Source organism: Antrostomus carolinensis, unplaced genomic scaffold, assembly GCF_000700745.2.
Source record: "Antrostomus carolinensis isolate BGI_N321 unplaced genomic scaffold, ASM70074v2 scaffold27246, whole genome shotgun sequence".
Taxonomy (NCBI): Eukaryota; Metazoa; Chordata; class Aves; order Caprimulgiformes; family Caprimulgidae; genus Antrostomus; species Antrostomus carolinensis.
The window spans coordinates 1-17,279 of record NW_010321583.1 but is presented as its reverse complement, the minus strand read 5'-3'; the positions used below and the strand labels follow the sequence as shown (position 1 = coordinate 17,279).

At 37.8% G+C, this 17,279-nt stretch overlaps 1 protein-coding gene across 1 annotated transcript; it reads right to left on the bottom strand.

Annotated features, from left to right (window-relative positions):
• Positions 1 to 5,233: 5,233 nt before the first annotated feature.
• Positions 5,234 to 16,394, bottom strand: LEO1 (LEO1 component of Paf1/RNA polymerase II complex; the record flags this gene model as incomplete). The annotated part of the gene is made up of 11 exons (XM_010169985.1): positions 5,234 to 5,513; positions 9,756 to 9,853; positions 10,125 to 10,311; positions 10,626 to 10,761; positions 11,362 to 11,496; positions 11,784 to 11,878; positions 12,194 to 12,278; positions 13,657 to 13,802; positions 14,482 to 14,576; positions 15,305 to 15,409; positions 15,669 to 16,394. Coding segments are annotated over 11 exons (1,913 nt in total), but the record flags the coding sequence as incomplete, so codon positions are not given.
• Positions 16,395 to 17,279: the final 885 nt, after the last annotated feature.

Sequence of the window (17,279 nt, the reverse complement as noted above, 5' to 3'; positions counted from 1 at the left end):
TCATCAGACATGAAGCTGTAAGTGATCACCAATGCCCCTCAAAATGACAGTAACTTTTTCCAAAGGAAAAATATTCTCATTTCCCTTCCTAATCACCAGAAAAACCTGTACTGAGAGAAACAACACAGAAAATTCAGTCTGAAAGACATATTACTCATCTGGCATACATAGCGTAGCAAGGTAGGTAAGGAAAAGGTATAATAACTCAAGTTGTATTAATGTCAATACAAAATGAGGTATCCTCCAAGAAAAATGTGAAAGATCTTTCTTTACTTAAAGCAGAATACTTTTCAGAGTCTAAATTAACAGCTTCCCTTAAACCAACAGATTAACTTGCTTGCAAGGAGAAACCCCCTATCATTACCAGGTGTGAACCTGGAAATGCGCAAGCTGCCCAGGGTCTATTCTAAATTTCACAACTGTGATTTTGGCATTTGAGCTTTTTCCAGTTACTTTTGAGAGGGAAAAACAAGAAAAAAATTTCAAACAAATCACATATTAGCCACAACGCTTTGGCTTGATCGTTCCTTAGCCTCCCCGGGATATACTCCTCCCTCCACATATATAGCATAGTCCAAGCAGCAGTTTATTTTAAGCTGAAAACTAAAACTAGGAGATAGCAAACTCACACAGCTTAAATGCAGTTACCCTGTTCTATATGAGTAAACAAATCTCAAAGCTGCAGTTAGCAAACATGATCAGAACCAACACAGAACAATAGCTATACCAGATTCTAGACTCAAAATTACACCCCCCACAACCAAGCATGTGAACACTAAATACAAGTGCACCAAACACCCAAACAGAAGGGGTGGTACAGCTGTTAGGAAGACCCCAATGTTTATTTCCTTTACATGCTGAAAATGAGAGCTGTCCTTCAGTATCCACGTAAATTCTCCAAAAATTGATTTATCGTAAGATCAATCATGAATCTCATTGCAAGAACCTGTCCTGTACAGAATGTTTATCATACATCTTTACACTCAATGAAAAAAAGATTCAGCAAACTGCCAAATTACCAAGATAGGATTAGCACCTCACTTCCACAGTTATATTCTGAAGTGAGGTACCTTGCAAAGAACAGGAAAAGCATGAAACAATACAAAATGAGATATAATCTGACTCAGTCATAGGATATTAAAAAGAGGGGTATGTTAGTTAATAATTTCACTGTTTTACAACATTTTATTGATTTTTCATTTACAATAAATAAAGAATACAACATGGATATGATTCCAAGACTAACAACGACTGCATGAATGCTACTGCTTCCCAGAAAATTTCAACATAACTCGGAGACATGAAGTTATGTTTGTTGGTAAACTGGCTCTACCACCTCTCATTTCTTCAAGGCTAAGTTTTAATGGAAAAAAACTCCAGACCAAAACAAAAAACACTTTCTGAAGTTAAGCTTCCACTTTAATAACTGATTTCTTCCAAATACAAGCCCAGTAAACTAAGAATGAGAAGCTTTTAAAGTATAAAAACACCCTTTAAAAACAACCACCAAAAACCTCAAGAAACCAAAAGTCCTGTCAAAGGATTTTTTCCTTTTTTTTTTTTTAAAAAAAAAGGCTTTGTGTCAGAGAATCATTTCAGCATAGATTTACTTAATTTTATGTTATTTTCTCAACAACCTAGCTTAAATAATTCCTCAGAATGCCCAAGAGTTTCAAAGCAATTAAAGATACAAGCTAATGATCAATACCAACTTGTGACTTTTCTACAGGTCTTTCATGTCCAGACAAGTATTAAAAACCCCAGCTCAAGTCAGAGGGCATCACCAGGCAACAGTGGGTATTAGTCACATTGCTCTCAAAGAAGCACTTCCAAGCCAAGCCACAGGCAAGTTCCTGAGCATTAGAATAGCCCACCTAAGTTTCACGAGTGTAAGACATCAGATCTCTTATAGGGAAAATTAACATTTATCAGAAACAAACCATCTTCTCAATCATTTCCATGTAACAATCTCCGTATGTTCAACTACACCCAGAGCCTGATTAGCAGCCTAGTGCTGTTAAACAAAAGCACTCCAGTAGAATGGGCTGACCCAGAGGACCCCTGTGCCTACTGGCTGAGAAATAAATACCCATGACTTCATCGGAAAGTCACCATCTCATGTTCAACACATTCCTCAGGCCGCAGCTTCCTATCAGAGCTGAGCTAAAACTTGATACCATATACAGGATCTGTCCTGCTCCACCTCTGCTTCCCCTTGTACCACCTCAAGGCACCTCTGACTTCTCAGTGAGCCAGTTCAGGCAGCTACATCGGTAGAAAACTATCCACTTCTTTCTGCATGGTCAGGGAAAGTTTTCAAAATAAAGCCGAATCGATGTTTTCCTCTGCCAAAGAGGTCACCCTTCCCTGATGTCCCCCGTGTCATGACCTCACCAACTTACTGAGCTGGCTCTGATGCTCACAGGGCCCATAAGGCAGCTCTGCAGGCATGCCTGGCAGAAAACACAAGCACTCAGCAGAAAAGAAATTTCCTGACACTTGAGCAAGTTGACTCACTGAGCTGGGCTAGTCATTGCCAAGCCTGCTGCTAGGAAGAGCAAAGGACTGACTGCATGAGCAGCGGCTCCTTTCAGCGGGCGCTCCCGGATCCATCAGGTGTGCTGCAACATGAAATCAATGCCGAGCTGCATGGCTAGGGTGGAGAAAAATGGCTGGTGCAAAATGCTACCAGGTACTAGAAAGAAAACTCCAGATCAACAACAGGAAACCAGGATACAGTTGAAGGATAGACTTGAAAGAACAAAACTATATAGACAAGAACAGCTTTCAGTGCCTGTTTCAAGAGAATTTATCCTACATTCTGCCACTAGCCAGAAAATCCAGTACTTACACAGCTCAATATCAGCTCTTTAAATAAATTTTTCTTTGTTGGCAGTTGTTTAAATCATGCCCTTTCTGGAACAAGTATTCTGACCAACAGTACAAGAGTAAACACAGTTCAATCCACATTCTCTTTCCTTTGGCTTAATATTTTTAATTTGGGTAAAATAAAACAATTCCAAGTATTTCTTTCATACTTAAAGCCAGGAAAAGGGATAGGAAAAACTGTCTTCAATTTAAATAAAACTTTACGTTAGACTTACAACTAAAAAAATACTGTGGACGTGGTTAACAATTCAAGTGATTTTAATTACAAGATGACTGTTAAACCAATTTAAGCTGAGAAAACACTTTCTAAAATTCCATGTTTAAATAAGACTTTAAAAGAGCAAATTACAAAAGAAGACAGTGTAAAGATGACTTCTTTTCATCTCTGTAATCCACAAAAAGCCTCATTTTTGGAAGCTGAAGCAGACGACTGACTTAGTAAAGGCTTAGTCAGCATCAAACCTCTGAAAGTGATTAAAACATTTTCACTCTTAGGAATGTAGTAAAAATAAAAATGGTCAACACTTTAATCAAACTGGCATAAAGCAAATACATCACCAGTGAAATGGTGATGCATTTCCATACGCCAAATTTGTTGTTTAAGAGGTATCTGTGAGGCTTTAACATGTAAGTACAGCATGTTACATCCATATAGAATGAGTCCATTTCTAACAGCTGGCTTTTTCCTGAGAAGGTTAAAAATGGAAAGCAGGTAACCTCATGTAAAGAACCAGTCTCCCAGCAGAGGTCTAAACTAAGAGGATTAGAGGGTCAAAATTCCAGCTGATGGAGAAGGGCTTTATCTGCACATTAAAGAGGCACAGGAACACTTAAATACCAATTTAATTGTATAAAAAAAGAACAGTTTCTCAGGCACTCAGACTTACAAGTTGCAATTTTTCACTTTGTTCTCATACTTGCAAATGTCTACACTGTAGTCAGCTGCTCAGCAGAATATATTAACACATGCAGAGCTCCATAACCTACTGCAGCTAGAACGCTTCCCGTGCCTTCCAGGCAGGAGAAATGGAGGTAGAGTATTTTGACAAACTACTAGCCTAATTAAAGATGACAAAAGCAAGATGTCCAGGTTGAAAGCTGTATCTCAAAGAACCAGGGAATGTCAGGAGAGCAAAATACTCACTATGAGGCACTTGCACCCTTCTACTGTTTCATAAAAAAACAGAATTCAGCTGGACAGGGGAGAGACGAGTAACAGTCCTTCTTACACAACTACCAGCTACTTTATTTCATCTTATGTAACACAAATCCACATAATAAATTTTTTGCAGCATCAGTCAATGGTTTTGTTTAAAGAGCCATTAAACTAGTTCCGTTTTCTTTCTGTTACCTTTTTAAAGTCACAGCCAAACACTGTAGGACTGTGTGAAAAGTCAGTTAAAAAAGCAACACAGATAACATCTGAATGCTCTCTCACCGATGAGAGAAACTACATAGGGGATATTTCATCTCAGAAAAAAAATGTGGAGAAGTTCAGGTATTTCTTCCAGCCTTTCCCCACTTTCCAACTGGTATTGCATCATCAAATAAGGTATTTAGCAATAGTATAAAAGCATGAATTTTTCTGTCCAGAACATTCTCCTCCAGTGACTTCCCACTTAAACAAACCTATTTATAAAACCAACCAGGAACAACAGGAAGTAGCACTATAAGGATTATATGAGATAATGAGACACTATTATTAGAATGTATTTTTGCATTGTGGTTCTTTTCACCTTTTAAAGGAGACTTCAATCTCTGCTTGTGGAAATTTCTTAGTTTTGTTTAAATAACTGTTTTAACTCTGACATCGACATCACTAGGATGTGTCAATTATTATTATTGTTGTTATTATTATTATTAACACACAGGCAAGACATGGAGTTTCATTCTGGGCTTCAATGAATGAAAAATGAACGTCTTACGTGATCAGTTAACTATTCTAACTGCAGGAACTTCACATTTTACTCAAATATGAGAAGAAAGATTCTCAGTCATCAAAATATACCAGCATAGTACTGTACTGTCCACAGTCAACAGGAAATAAGGAATATGTAGGAAAAAACCAGAATTGTACTATACCACTCGTATGTTCTTCCAACCCTTCCATATAAATGATAAACTAAATCGCCATACCCTTGTCAGGCAAACAGCATTTAAGAATTCTATAAAAATTAGAATGGTTTCCCCTAATGAACTCTGTAAAAATCACTGATTAACTCACTTGGATAATCTACAGTTACTACAATTCTTAAAACTGAAAGGTGCTGTGCAAGATACAAAACAGCACTGTGACGATCCCCGGTGCAATAGTTACTGCAATAAGAGAAAAATTTTAAAAAGTAAAAGGAAGTCAAAAAACTTTATTCACACCAGAAAGTCAGACTTCGATGGAATTTTCCTTTATCAAAATAACTCCATTATGGTTACTTACATCTTTGCTGTAAGAGAACTGTACAATATATATATAAATATGTATACATATAAAAAAAAAATTCAACTTTTGTGCTTCCTTAATATTAATCGTCATCTTCTTCCTCTTCATCACTGATTACATATTTCTTATGCTTCTTACTTGCTTTGTCATCATCCTCTGCTTTTCTTTTTCCAGAAGGTTCACCTTCCTAAAGGCAAAAAAAGGAGAAAAATAAATGAACATACTTCAAGCCAACTCAGAAGAACAACAAAAAGCCCTCATGGTCTTTCTTGTAAGAAAAGAAAATTATTAGCTCTAGTTCCTCCATTTTGTGCTACGGTGATGCAGGATTGCTCGTGTATCAGTACCTGAAGATCAGTCAATGTTGCTATTGCTGTCAAACCCCAACCTGAGAGGGTCCATACTATAGCTGCAGCTCCATTCACCTCAATGGGCATGCAACTGCACCTGCAGCAAACTGAACCATGCCATGGAAGTAATTTATGGCATGTGCAATATCATTCTCAGCAGGTCTTACCAGCATGGGTAATTCCTAGAATTTGTCACGAATTTTTCAACATGAAGAAACTTTCCCATCAGGCAGCCTGCGTAGCTTTGCTAAGTTTTCAGACTATTGACACTTGTATGCCCTAAATCAGAGCGACTGAAGCAAAGAAGAAATTCAGTAAGTGGACAGGCATTTTGTTTGTTCATTCATTTAAAAAAACAAACAAAACCCCCAAATTAAACCACTCTCTGGCACAAAGGAGAAAGATTGATGAGAAACCACTAGTACTGAGAATCAACATCACAGTTTACAGCCAAAGAAATACAATAGTTTAGGAGGCTTCAAAGAGCTGGTCAAACAAACTCAATTCATGGAGTTAATTTAATTACATGTTTGCAAGCAATACCATAAGGACTTTCATAGGCTGGATGCCCAATTTTTAGCACCTAAATATAGAGTCAACAGGTTGATTTTTATTCCATGTACATTTATACCCGTTCATTTTAAATCATCATTCCAAACAACATTTTAAACCACAACGCTATGAAAATGTTTATTGAAAGTGGATGAGGCTTTGAGCAACCTGGTCTAGTGGAAGGTGTCCCTGCTGATGGCAGGGGGGTTGGAACTAGATGCTCTTTAAGGTCCCTTCCAACCCAAACCATTCTATGATTCTATGAAACTACAAATCACTAGTTGTAAATGCAGAAATCATCAATTTTGATATGAACAGCAAATGGTAACTCAATTATTGTTTAAAAAGAAGAGTATCTTTAAAAATACCCTCAAGTCTAAGTAATTTAATCCCTTTTTCCATTTGTTGGGGGCTTGGGGATTTTTTGGTTGGTTGGTTGGTTTTTATAAAGCAACATATTACTTGGATTTTAAGTAGCAGCAAAGGTTGAGTTTCAGAAGCCTAATGAATACTTTTTTATTCAAATAATTTCATTCTATATTGATGTATTAAGTACAGTGAGAATCTCAGGAAGGAATTTTAAGCATGGAAAATAGAAATTAGTAGGGGTGGGAACCTCAATGATAGCTTCTTCCTCAGAACAAGCATTCTCTTGTAATCTAGCTAGGCTATTGTTAAATGATTAATCTTCCTGTTTCACAGAATATCTCCATTAACTACAGTAACAGAAAAATTACTTGCCATGTGGTGATTAAGTATATTAAAAATAAAGTGATGTTTTCAGTAATGGTAACAAATTGTTATCAGGACAAAGATTTGTGCTGTGCTGTTGACTGACAGCACATAAAGGCAAAGTTGTGCAGAAGGAAGTCTGTGTTTCACGTACGGGGATATGTATTACAAACTTCCTATGTGGTGACTGAAAGTAAGTAGCTATGCCTCACTGGGGGTTTTTCCTAATGCTGTAGCACCCCTCCGTGGCCCTGATGGGAATATTACCTTTAAATCATGCAATTTTAAAATGGAGGCTATCCCTCCTCAAGCAGCAAAGAAATGCTGTTGACTAGACCTTTTCTTCTGAGAGACTGGAACTGCAAAGTCCTGACATTGCTGTATCATGAACTAGCAACTAGTAGTGTCTTATAAATAAACAATTCAATTTCTACTAACAAACACTAACAGAGCTCACAAAAGTAATAAAAAAGCCAGAAAATATGTTCTTAATAGAAAAACTAATTTTTTCTTCTGCTTGGAGAAGAGGAGACTGAGGGGAGGCCTCATTAATGTTTATAAATATGTTAAGGGCGAATGTCACGAGAATGGAGCCAGGCTCTTCTCAGTGATGCCCAGTGATAGGACAAGGGGCAATGGGTGTGAGCTGGAGCACAGGAGGTTCCGCTTAAACTTGAGAAGGAACTTCTTTACAGTGAGGGTGACGGAGCACTGGAACAGGCTGCCCAGGGAGGTTGTGGAGTCTCCTTCTCTGAAGACATTCAAAACCTGCCTGGACACCTTTCTATGTGACCTCATTTAGGTTCCTGCTCCAGCAGGGGGATTGGACTAGATAATCTTTCAAGGTCTCTTCCAATCCCAAACATTCTATGATTCTGTGATTCATATCACAATGCCTATTAGTGCAAATACTCGGCTGACAGTGTAAGAGAAGCAGTGTCACAGGAGCAAGAACATACATTCAGAATGTAGCAAACATCCAACAGGCTGGGAAATAAGACATGCCCCCCAAGAAATCCACAGGAAGCACAGTATAGAAATGCAAATGAGAGCAAACATACTCCTTCAAAAATTAAGATTTCTTACATTATAGAGGTATGTGTCATATTGAAAACTATGTCCTGTATCAGTCATTTAAACACAACTTTGGAATTTCAGCAGCTGTGATTACAGAAATCTGACATGCATCCATTCACTAGGACACAGAGCAAGCTACACTGCAAAATTACTCTTTTAAGAAGAAAAGGATGTTTAATTATGGAAGCCTCCAAAATTCGGGAATAAGGTTCTAGCCACTTCAGCAGCTATTAGAGTAGCACACTAGATATGACAGTAGGAAATCAAGTGAAAGAAATCTTAGGACAATAGTTAAAAGAATTTGAACAGTTAAAATAATCTCTTAAAGGAAATGTCAACATAAAGCATTAAAAAATATTCCATAAGCTTACACTGACCTACTCAAACTTCCTTTTTTTAAACTTCTGCATGATATTCTACACATAAACTTTTAAATAAAATATAATTTACAGTAAAACGGGGCAGGAAGATGAATGAAACTAGCATGCCAGTGTAAAAACACCTCTCATAACCACAAGGTAGTAATAAGCATCTATTGAGCTGAGTTTGTATTGATTATTCTGCCACATAAGTGAAGGTGACTATCAGCAGAGCTCAGGTGTGTCCAGACTACCACTCCTAAGCCATGCTTGGCTTGAGAGAAATGCAAGCACAGCTGCATCTCAGGGCTGCACTATCCTGATGAACTGCAAGATCACAGTAACACAGAACTGGTGATGTCTACAAGAATGCAAACTAATGGGCTACTAAACCCAAGCAGGCCAAACACCTGACCCAACCCAACAGGGCAGCGGGAAGCCAGGGAGCCAGCGTCAACTGCCACTTGTCATGAATTCCAAAATTCCCTCTTCTTTCAGCCTCCCAGGGTACACAGTAAAGTCCTATGGCTCTTTGCCACAGAAGCATTTTACAATGAGGAGCAAGGGTCAGGAAAATAGACTACACAGGTATAGCTGATATAGGACAGAGTCCATACACTTCCTGGTTCCACTTCTACCGCTGGATGAAAATAGTTAAGTTTTAATCTCAGAAATGGTATCTGTCAGTTTTGTAAAGTGTTACACTGCAGTGCTCTATCAGAAGAAGTGCTATTACTTGAAATGAACTAAATCTCATTATGTTATATACACAGATTTATTTGCTTATACATATCAGTGATAAATCACAAACCAATAAAACACAATTTTGGAAGAGGAAAAAACACTACTGCTGTAGCTGACAGTTAACTTTAATCACAACCTAATGTTTAGGATGATACTTGGGCGATAGATAACATCTATTTAGCAACAGACATTAACTCTTTTTAACTCTTTTTTAACTCCTCTATTTAAAAAGAGCAGAAATACTATGTGAAAATGCTTCCACTATTTCCATAATAAACAGGAGAGAACCATGCAGCTTAGGAGACAACACTGCACTAGGATTCTGATATTAAGTCTTCTTACTCTGTGCATAATTTTGGTTAAGTAATTTTACATAACTTTGCATAAATTTTTCTGTATAACAATAGTGACCTCCTTTGGGAATCACTCAGGTCTATGAACTAATGCAGTGTATAAGAAATTGGTGATTAATTACCATGGAAAGCATGGCAAGTCAATACATTCATCACAGCATCAGTGAAACAAAAAAAAAATCTCAGTTTTAAAAACCAGATTTAGTGAAGGAAATGTTCCTGACTGAAAATGAGTAGCTTAAGAACAAAATCCTTTTCTTACCTCATCACTAGTAAGTTTCTTTGCCTTGAGTAGTCTTTGTGTTTTATCTTCATCTGAGCCTTCATCACTGTCAGAAGAGTAGATTCTAGCACGTTCCTCTACAGAGAAAAATGAAAACACAATTATTTATCTTTATCTGAAATTGGTGAGGAAGACAGAATATTAAGAATAATTCTTTTACATTTAGTCCCATAAAATCTGACAGAATCTAACTCCAGAGCAAACAAAATAAACTTATACAAACTGAATTTGCGTCTCCTCATGAATCAAATGAACTGGCAAAATATAATCTTACCAGGACTCTCCTGTAAAAGTAATCCATCTGAATCACAAAGGCACTACCTACATGCTGTTAAGGTTTATTATTACCTCTGATGCCACCTTTGTATCTGTTTTTGATAGCTGCTAGACTGATTGCATCATCTCCCTCATCCTCTTCATCATAGCGATCAGGCTCTAAATAATTTGCACTCAGACCACGCTGATGCTGCTTCTCCCGCATTCTTCGCTGCTGGGATTCTCTACGAATGGAAGCTCTTAATCTCTCCTCTTCTTTCTGTCCAAAGAAAGAAGCAATATATACAGATTGAGGGGAAAAAGAAAACCAAACCAACTCAAAAGCATCCTGCATTCTATTGTAGCTTTTGCAATAATTTCACAGCAGTGTAAAGATCATATATGTTCTGATTTTTTTGTAATTTACAAGGTTAAGCACAGTGCACCCATGGCAAACAACTCTTGCCTGTAACTCCAAGATGCACTCTCTTTTTCATAAAGTCATAAAATGTTCATAAATGTTCAGCTATATTACAGTTGTGATTTTTTTTTTTAGATTAAATAAGCAGATAAGAGAGTTCCAGGCCACAATACCTTAATCATTTCCGTGCGCTGAGACTCTGGATCACGACCTGCCATTGGCAAAATACGAATTTTCTGGGTCTTTGAACATCTATCTGCCAGAGACAGAGTCATCTTCCTGTGAGTGGCACTGTCCGTAGAGTGTGGCCTGTTAAAAAATTGCCATGGGTCACATACTTATTCAAAGAACATTCTTAAAGGACAACGGTAGGGCCAGCACACTTGTGATTTCAAAGATTCATCTGCACAACAGTAAAGGCATCATCCTATTTATTTATTTATTTATTTATGTGTATCGTAACAGCTACTGGAGACATCAATTCCTCTCTCAGCAAACCATCTGCAGTCCATTACCAGCCTAAATAATCATCCTCACATTTCACATCAATATCCCAAGACATAATCATCACCTTGATAGCAACTGTGCATCAGAAGAAAGGTTAATTTCAGGGAATACTAATATTCTTTCTGATTCAGGTGAGGACTTGCACTTAAAAATGCAAATTAAAATATGTATAAAAAAAATACACGTATCCTACATATTGTAGTAAATGGCATAGTAACCTCTCAAACTGGGACACAAATTAGGAAAAATCTTACTGAAATACTGACTTTGGAAAACAGCAGATTCTTATTGAACAGTTTAGCTCTGAAAATTTACAAACTGATATCTCTGATCTTTATATACTAATTACAACACTTAATTGCAAAAGTAGTATCAACATTTGATACAGAATAGCATGTTTACCTGAAGGTTAACTTTGTCTTGAAAACAGCCTGTCCTTGTAGACCTGTCCCTTGTCTGATAAACAAATGGTTGTGATCTCCCTGTAGTGGAGCCTTATACACGTCAAAGACCTCATTGCCCAAGTGGAGAGACATGCTTAAAAGAGATTCATATTTCAGTTATTTGATAAAGTCAATACAGTCTATTTTTTTGCCTCATTTATAAATGGAGAAAGCCTTTATGTTTACTTTTTATATATATAGGAAATCATTATATTTCAATCCAAACTAAGCAGAGCATAAAATTTGCAAAGCACTGAGACTAAAATAATTTCTGCTGTGCAGAACTGACATCAAAGACTGTTGACCTTTCAATTTTGCACGCCATGGCATTTCACTGTAAGAACAACTGTATTCCTTCAATAGCAGAAAGCCCAAACTAACCTTCCATCTGACCATTTGACTATCCGTGCATTACTTTCTCTGATCTCATTCCCCTCCTCATCTCGTCGCATCCGCCACCGTATTGTGTTTTCCACCTGAGGGAAAAAAAAGAAAAGGCTTTTTCCAACTCGCCGTAAGGAATACTGTGATAAAATATACTCTATAGGGGTCACGAATTCCAGTTAGAAAGGCTAGGTAATTTGCTGAATGATGCAAAGAAATTAAGGTGAAAGGTACCATTTTTACAGCTGAAATGCAGCTGTCAAGCTTTTTTAAAAAATTTATTACTAAAATAAATAAAATTTTCCCCACTGCTGAACTAGTCCACATCTTCATACTCTGAACCATAACTCAAAACAGCACTCTAAAATACCTGAGTGAAAATGAGAAAAGGAAAATTAACTTTATACCTTGAGTTTTAACCTAGTTCTACCCTCTTCATCAAGCATCTCCTCATCTTCAAATTCATCTTCATAATACTGGGGATCGAAAGGTCTGCAATAAATTATATAATAGTCTTTATTCTTCTAAAAATTAATACAGATTATTCTAGAGTCATGCAAAACAACAGGTGCTTGAAAGGTTTAAATTATACACTGCACACAACAGCAGGCACTGCAGCTGTGATACAGCCATTTTTGCAGTAATGTGATTTACTGCATTGACTCCTCACCACAGGAGGCCTATCCAAGTGTCTTCACTACCATCAATTACGGCCACTTTAACATTCAGACCCTCTAAACAGCTCTAGCTAAAGAAAGCAAGCCAGCCTCAGAAAATACTATTTCCTTAGTATCAGGGTGACGAGGTCAGGGTTAAGTCTGGAACACAATATATACAATATTGTCCAGAGAAAATAAAAAGAAAAAAATATCATCTTATAAATGTGGTGAAATAGGGATTTTCTAAGAGCATAATCTTTGTAATTTTTAAAATTTGAATCACAAAACCAATGAAAGCGAAAGGAAGATGAGATTGTTTTTTCCTTTGTTCATTCAAAAAGCCCGATGACTGGGGTGGGAGTGAGTGGGAAAAGGCCATTCCCTAGACTCCCCCCTAATAGTTTCCAGGCTGCTGCAAGGGAAAGAAGTGATAAGTAGACTCTGCTACTGTATAATTCTCTTTTTAATCCTGTCTGACCCCTAAAGATCCCCAGGAGTTCTCTCACTGATTACAGCCACTAACTGGATTCTTAACAGTTCTCTCCTGAAACAGTCTGTAGCATGGAAGACAGGAAGAATGGTCTATACAGGAACAATGTTATACGGCCAGCTAATAAGACACCTATCAAACAATGCAATAAAAGTGCTTAACAAAACACTTGAAGAGATGGATTTAACAGCAATTTGCTAGAAGGGCTGAAGGTGGGCTTCATGGCCAAACCTAACAGCACAAATAATTCTAATAATTTATTTTGTTTCTCCTTATGAATTCTAGAAAATTTCTTTAGCTTGGGTTAGGTAAATGAGAAAATGAGTAACCAGCCTCTTCAGAATTAAATAGTACATTAAAAAGGGTTTATTCTAAAATTCAAAATTATGTTTTCATCACTCAAAAGTGCATAAAGATCCTGTGCATTTGGCCTTCACATCTTTGAGACCCTGAACCTATGTTTAAAATTCAGCTAATAGCATATGCTTTCAATTAAATCACATTTTTGCTTGTTTTTTAAAGACAAAAAGATATTCAGTCAAGCTGAAACCCAAGCTCATAAGAAAACTGCTCAGCACTTGATCAGACAACAACAACAGATATTACTACTAACTGATCACAACCATCTTAAATATGGCTAACATATTTAATTTTATTACTAAAACAAAGGCAATATAGGGAAACAATAAAACCTTATCAATCATGTATTATGTGCAATTACCTGGGCTCCACGCTAAGGAAGTTGGGCAGCTTCACAAAATACAAATCATTACCCAGGTCTGTGTTTACTTTTGGTATTTCTACCTCTATTCTAGTCTCTGGAATAGGCTCTTCTTCCTGCTGTTCTTGACTCAGTCCATTTTCATCCTAAGGAAAAAACGGAGAATAGGAGCACAAGTGAAAAAAGTCTATCTGACTACTGTTGCTCTAATAAGCCCTTACATTTTGCTTAAAGAAACGTCATCCACACGGACAGAGAGATCAGGAAGCCTTGGGTAAAAGAACTTGCAAATTTTCAGTGAAAGCAATTCAATTCATCATTTTCATATGCCATTTAAAGTTAATTCAAATACCACTGCAAACTCAAGAGACCAAAGACAGTAAGCAAAGAGCAAAGAAGCTGACAACCTACAGTTTTCAGCAAAGCACTGGAGAGTAAATGGGAGACAACTATTCCCAGATAAAAAAAATATATTTCTATGTGTTATCATCAAGATCCAAAGCAAAAATATTTATCAAATAGCTGTACTGAAGTACCAAAGACAGCTATGACTTTGTATTTTACTTGATGACAATCAAAATCACTCATTACATTTCTTTCATGTACAAAAAGTAGAGCAGGGATGGGGGAAGACAGATAAATGAAACCATCTGAAATGGCTATGTATAAGACTTTAGTAATTCTTTTAGCTAGTGCAAAATTATCTGTAGTGCTTACTTAATGTCACTACTCTTTTTTTCAATAAAATACTATCAAACTCAATCAGTGTTCCACATTTCAGAGTGGAATGGCATATTCATTATTTCAAAAATCAAGTCTACTCACAACGGGCTGTCCTGGAGTTGGTGGCTTGTCCTCTCCATCACTCCCTGAGGAAATGTCATCTGCACCTCCAAACAGATCCATGACATCTGCATGCTCTTGAGCAGAAAAATTACTATTTTAAAATACACTTATATGTGCACACATACGCCTACAGTCAAGCACACTCACAGAAAAAAAAGATTAACACTTTTATCACCACATAAAATCACCTACAACAGTTAAGAATTGTGAATGTTTATGAAGCACGTATTATTCTCTTATCCTGAAAACCAGTTTTCCTGTGTATTTTTAAGCTAAGGATTCAAGGTATCTTCTTCTGGAAAGGCTCTAACAAATAAGAGAATCTAGCTGAAAAATGGTAACAAAGAATTAAGAATATAAGATGATCCTTTACTCAAGTAAAGAAACACGCACAAACAGCAACTTCATTGTGCATTTTGGAAGTCTTACTTCTCAGGAGAATCAACACCTCTTTCTCAGCCAGCTAAACTTCACAAAAACCAGTACAGGTTCCCTGGGCTGCTCTTACTAGAGGCACCATTTCTTAACATCTTTTAGTAAAAATGTGTGAAACAACATTTGTAAAAGAAGAGTATGGAGGTAACTGAAAAACTGATAGAGCTTCTGCTAGATAATCAGCAGAAATATGTCGTGAACTTCCCTACACAGAGTTCTTGCTCTGCTGTTTTCTTATTTCCATGGCACTACAGTTACACAGCATAGCAAGTGCTATCAATTTTATCAAGTTCTGTAGCAGATGAACAGCACGCTTAAGATGAGGACTAAATAAATCAAAACCCCAGAGAACACCACCACCATTTACCTTTCTGTCCTTCTGTATCACTTTCCACTTCTGAATCTGATGCAATGGGTTTCTTTCGCTTCATTCGCAGAACTTCATCTTCGCTATCACTGCCCCTTGCAGACTCTACTAACGAGCATAATTATTCTCAGCAAATTAAAAATTTTTTTTCCACATATTTTAAAATTCCTTTGTATTAATAAGGTGATTCAGATGAAAAGGAATTTAAAAATGCTGCATAAAAAAATTACAAAGATGACTATAGTTGAAAGCTACGTGATTAATGCCTTTACACTGAAGTCTGAATATTTTCAGGCCAATATAAATGAAACAATAAAGAGAGATCAAACCAGAAGCAAATTCCTACTACTGTATTCAGTCCTACCAGATTTATGCTCTTGGTCCTCCTCATCAGAGTGCTGGGCCCTTTCGTCATCATCAGAGTTCTGCATCTTCTCCTCGTCAGAATGCTGGGCCCTTTCATCATCATCCGAGTTCTGCATCTTCTCCTCATCAGAGACCTGTGGCCTCTCCTCATCATCAGAGTTCTGCATTTTCTCATCATCTGAGTTCTGGAGTCTTTCCTCATCATCAGATATCTGCGGCCTTTCATCTTCATCAGAGTTCTGCACTTTCTCCTCATCGTCAGAGTTCTGCTGTCTCTCCTCATCATCAGAGTTCTGCTGTCTCTCCTCATCATCCGACTGATCACTTTTGTCCTCCTTGCCCCACTTCTCATCCTCTGAATGTGCTTTTTCAGAAACATCTCCCTCTGAATGATGGCTGCCTTCATCTGACCCATGCCCGTGATCATCTTCCTCATCATCATGAGCAGCTTCTGAAACACTGTGTTGGTCCACGTCTGACTGATCATTATCTTCATGCTCAGAATGTCCTGAAGCTTCAGAGCGATTGTAGGATCTTTCAGAGTGGTTGTCACTCCCTGTGTGATGGGATGCCCCTTCATCCTCACTATCGTCTCCAAATAACTCCTTATTACTAGGTTTCATTGCCTCTCTGTCATCATCTTGGTCACTGTCACTTCCAGAAGCATTACTACCAGAGCCAGCATTTTCCTGATCGGAATCAGATTCAGATCCAGAATCAGAATCTGCAAAACAAACATCACCCTTTAAGAGTTAAAATGTTCCTACAAGGATAAGATTATGGGCATTGGTTTAAAAAAAAAATCCAAAGAAAACCCCCAAACCCAGAGAGAGAACCTACAGGGAACTGTAAGAAAGAACTATAAAAGTTACATAGAACAATAAAATAAAATGTCTACTAACAAAGGCACAACCAATGAAAAAAGATGATGCCATGTCAGGTTTCAAACCACAAGCTATTATCTAAGATTCTAAAGTTGTAGAAAAAGTAAGTAATTAAACAAAAGTAAAGAAAGTAAAATTTGAAGAAGTGAGGGCTTAAAATCAGTAAGCATATATACGGCTTATGAAACCTTACAAATCTAGAACCGTCATCATGTCTTTAATCCAAGTAGCTGCCTGATGTACCCTGACACGTTCATTACAACGCAGCTACTCGCGAATGCCGCTTCCAACAGGAAAGAAACGGAACATCTGCCTTGAAAAATAATCTCCAGAAATTGAGACAAGGATTTTGAAAACACACAAATCCCTTAAATCAGGAGGTGTTCCATCATTTTTCCTCAGATGCTGATGGCAGCTAAAACTGTTCCAGAGAGCAAGGGGTGCGCAGGCCTCGCTTTCCCCACCCCAAATCCAAGCCCCTCTAAGCCAGGGGAGGACCGAGCGCTGCGGATTCCGAAGCACGCGTTGCTTTGTTTCCCAGCGGGAGTTTTCCACGGCTGCGGTGATGGAAATGTCACCCCCAGCTGCGTTTTCACGCAGACCCCGCTGCCCGCCCAGGGCCTGTCCCGGCGCGGTGAGCGGACACAGACACAGAGGCGGCCCCACCGCCCCCTTCCTCGCTCTCCGGCGGAGGAGCGGGTGTGCAGGGCAGGGGGCAGGCTCGG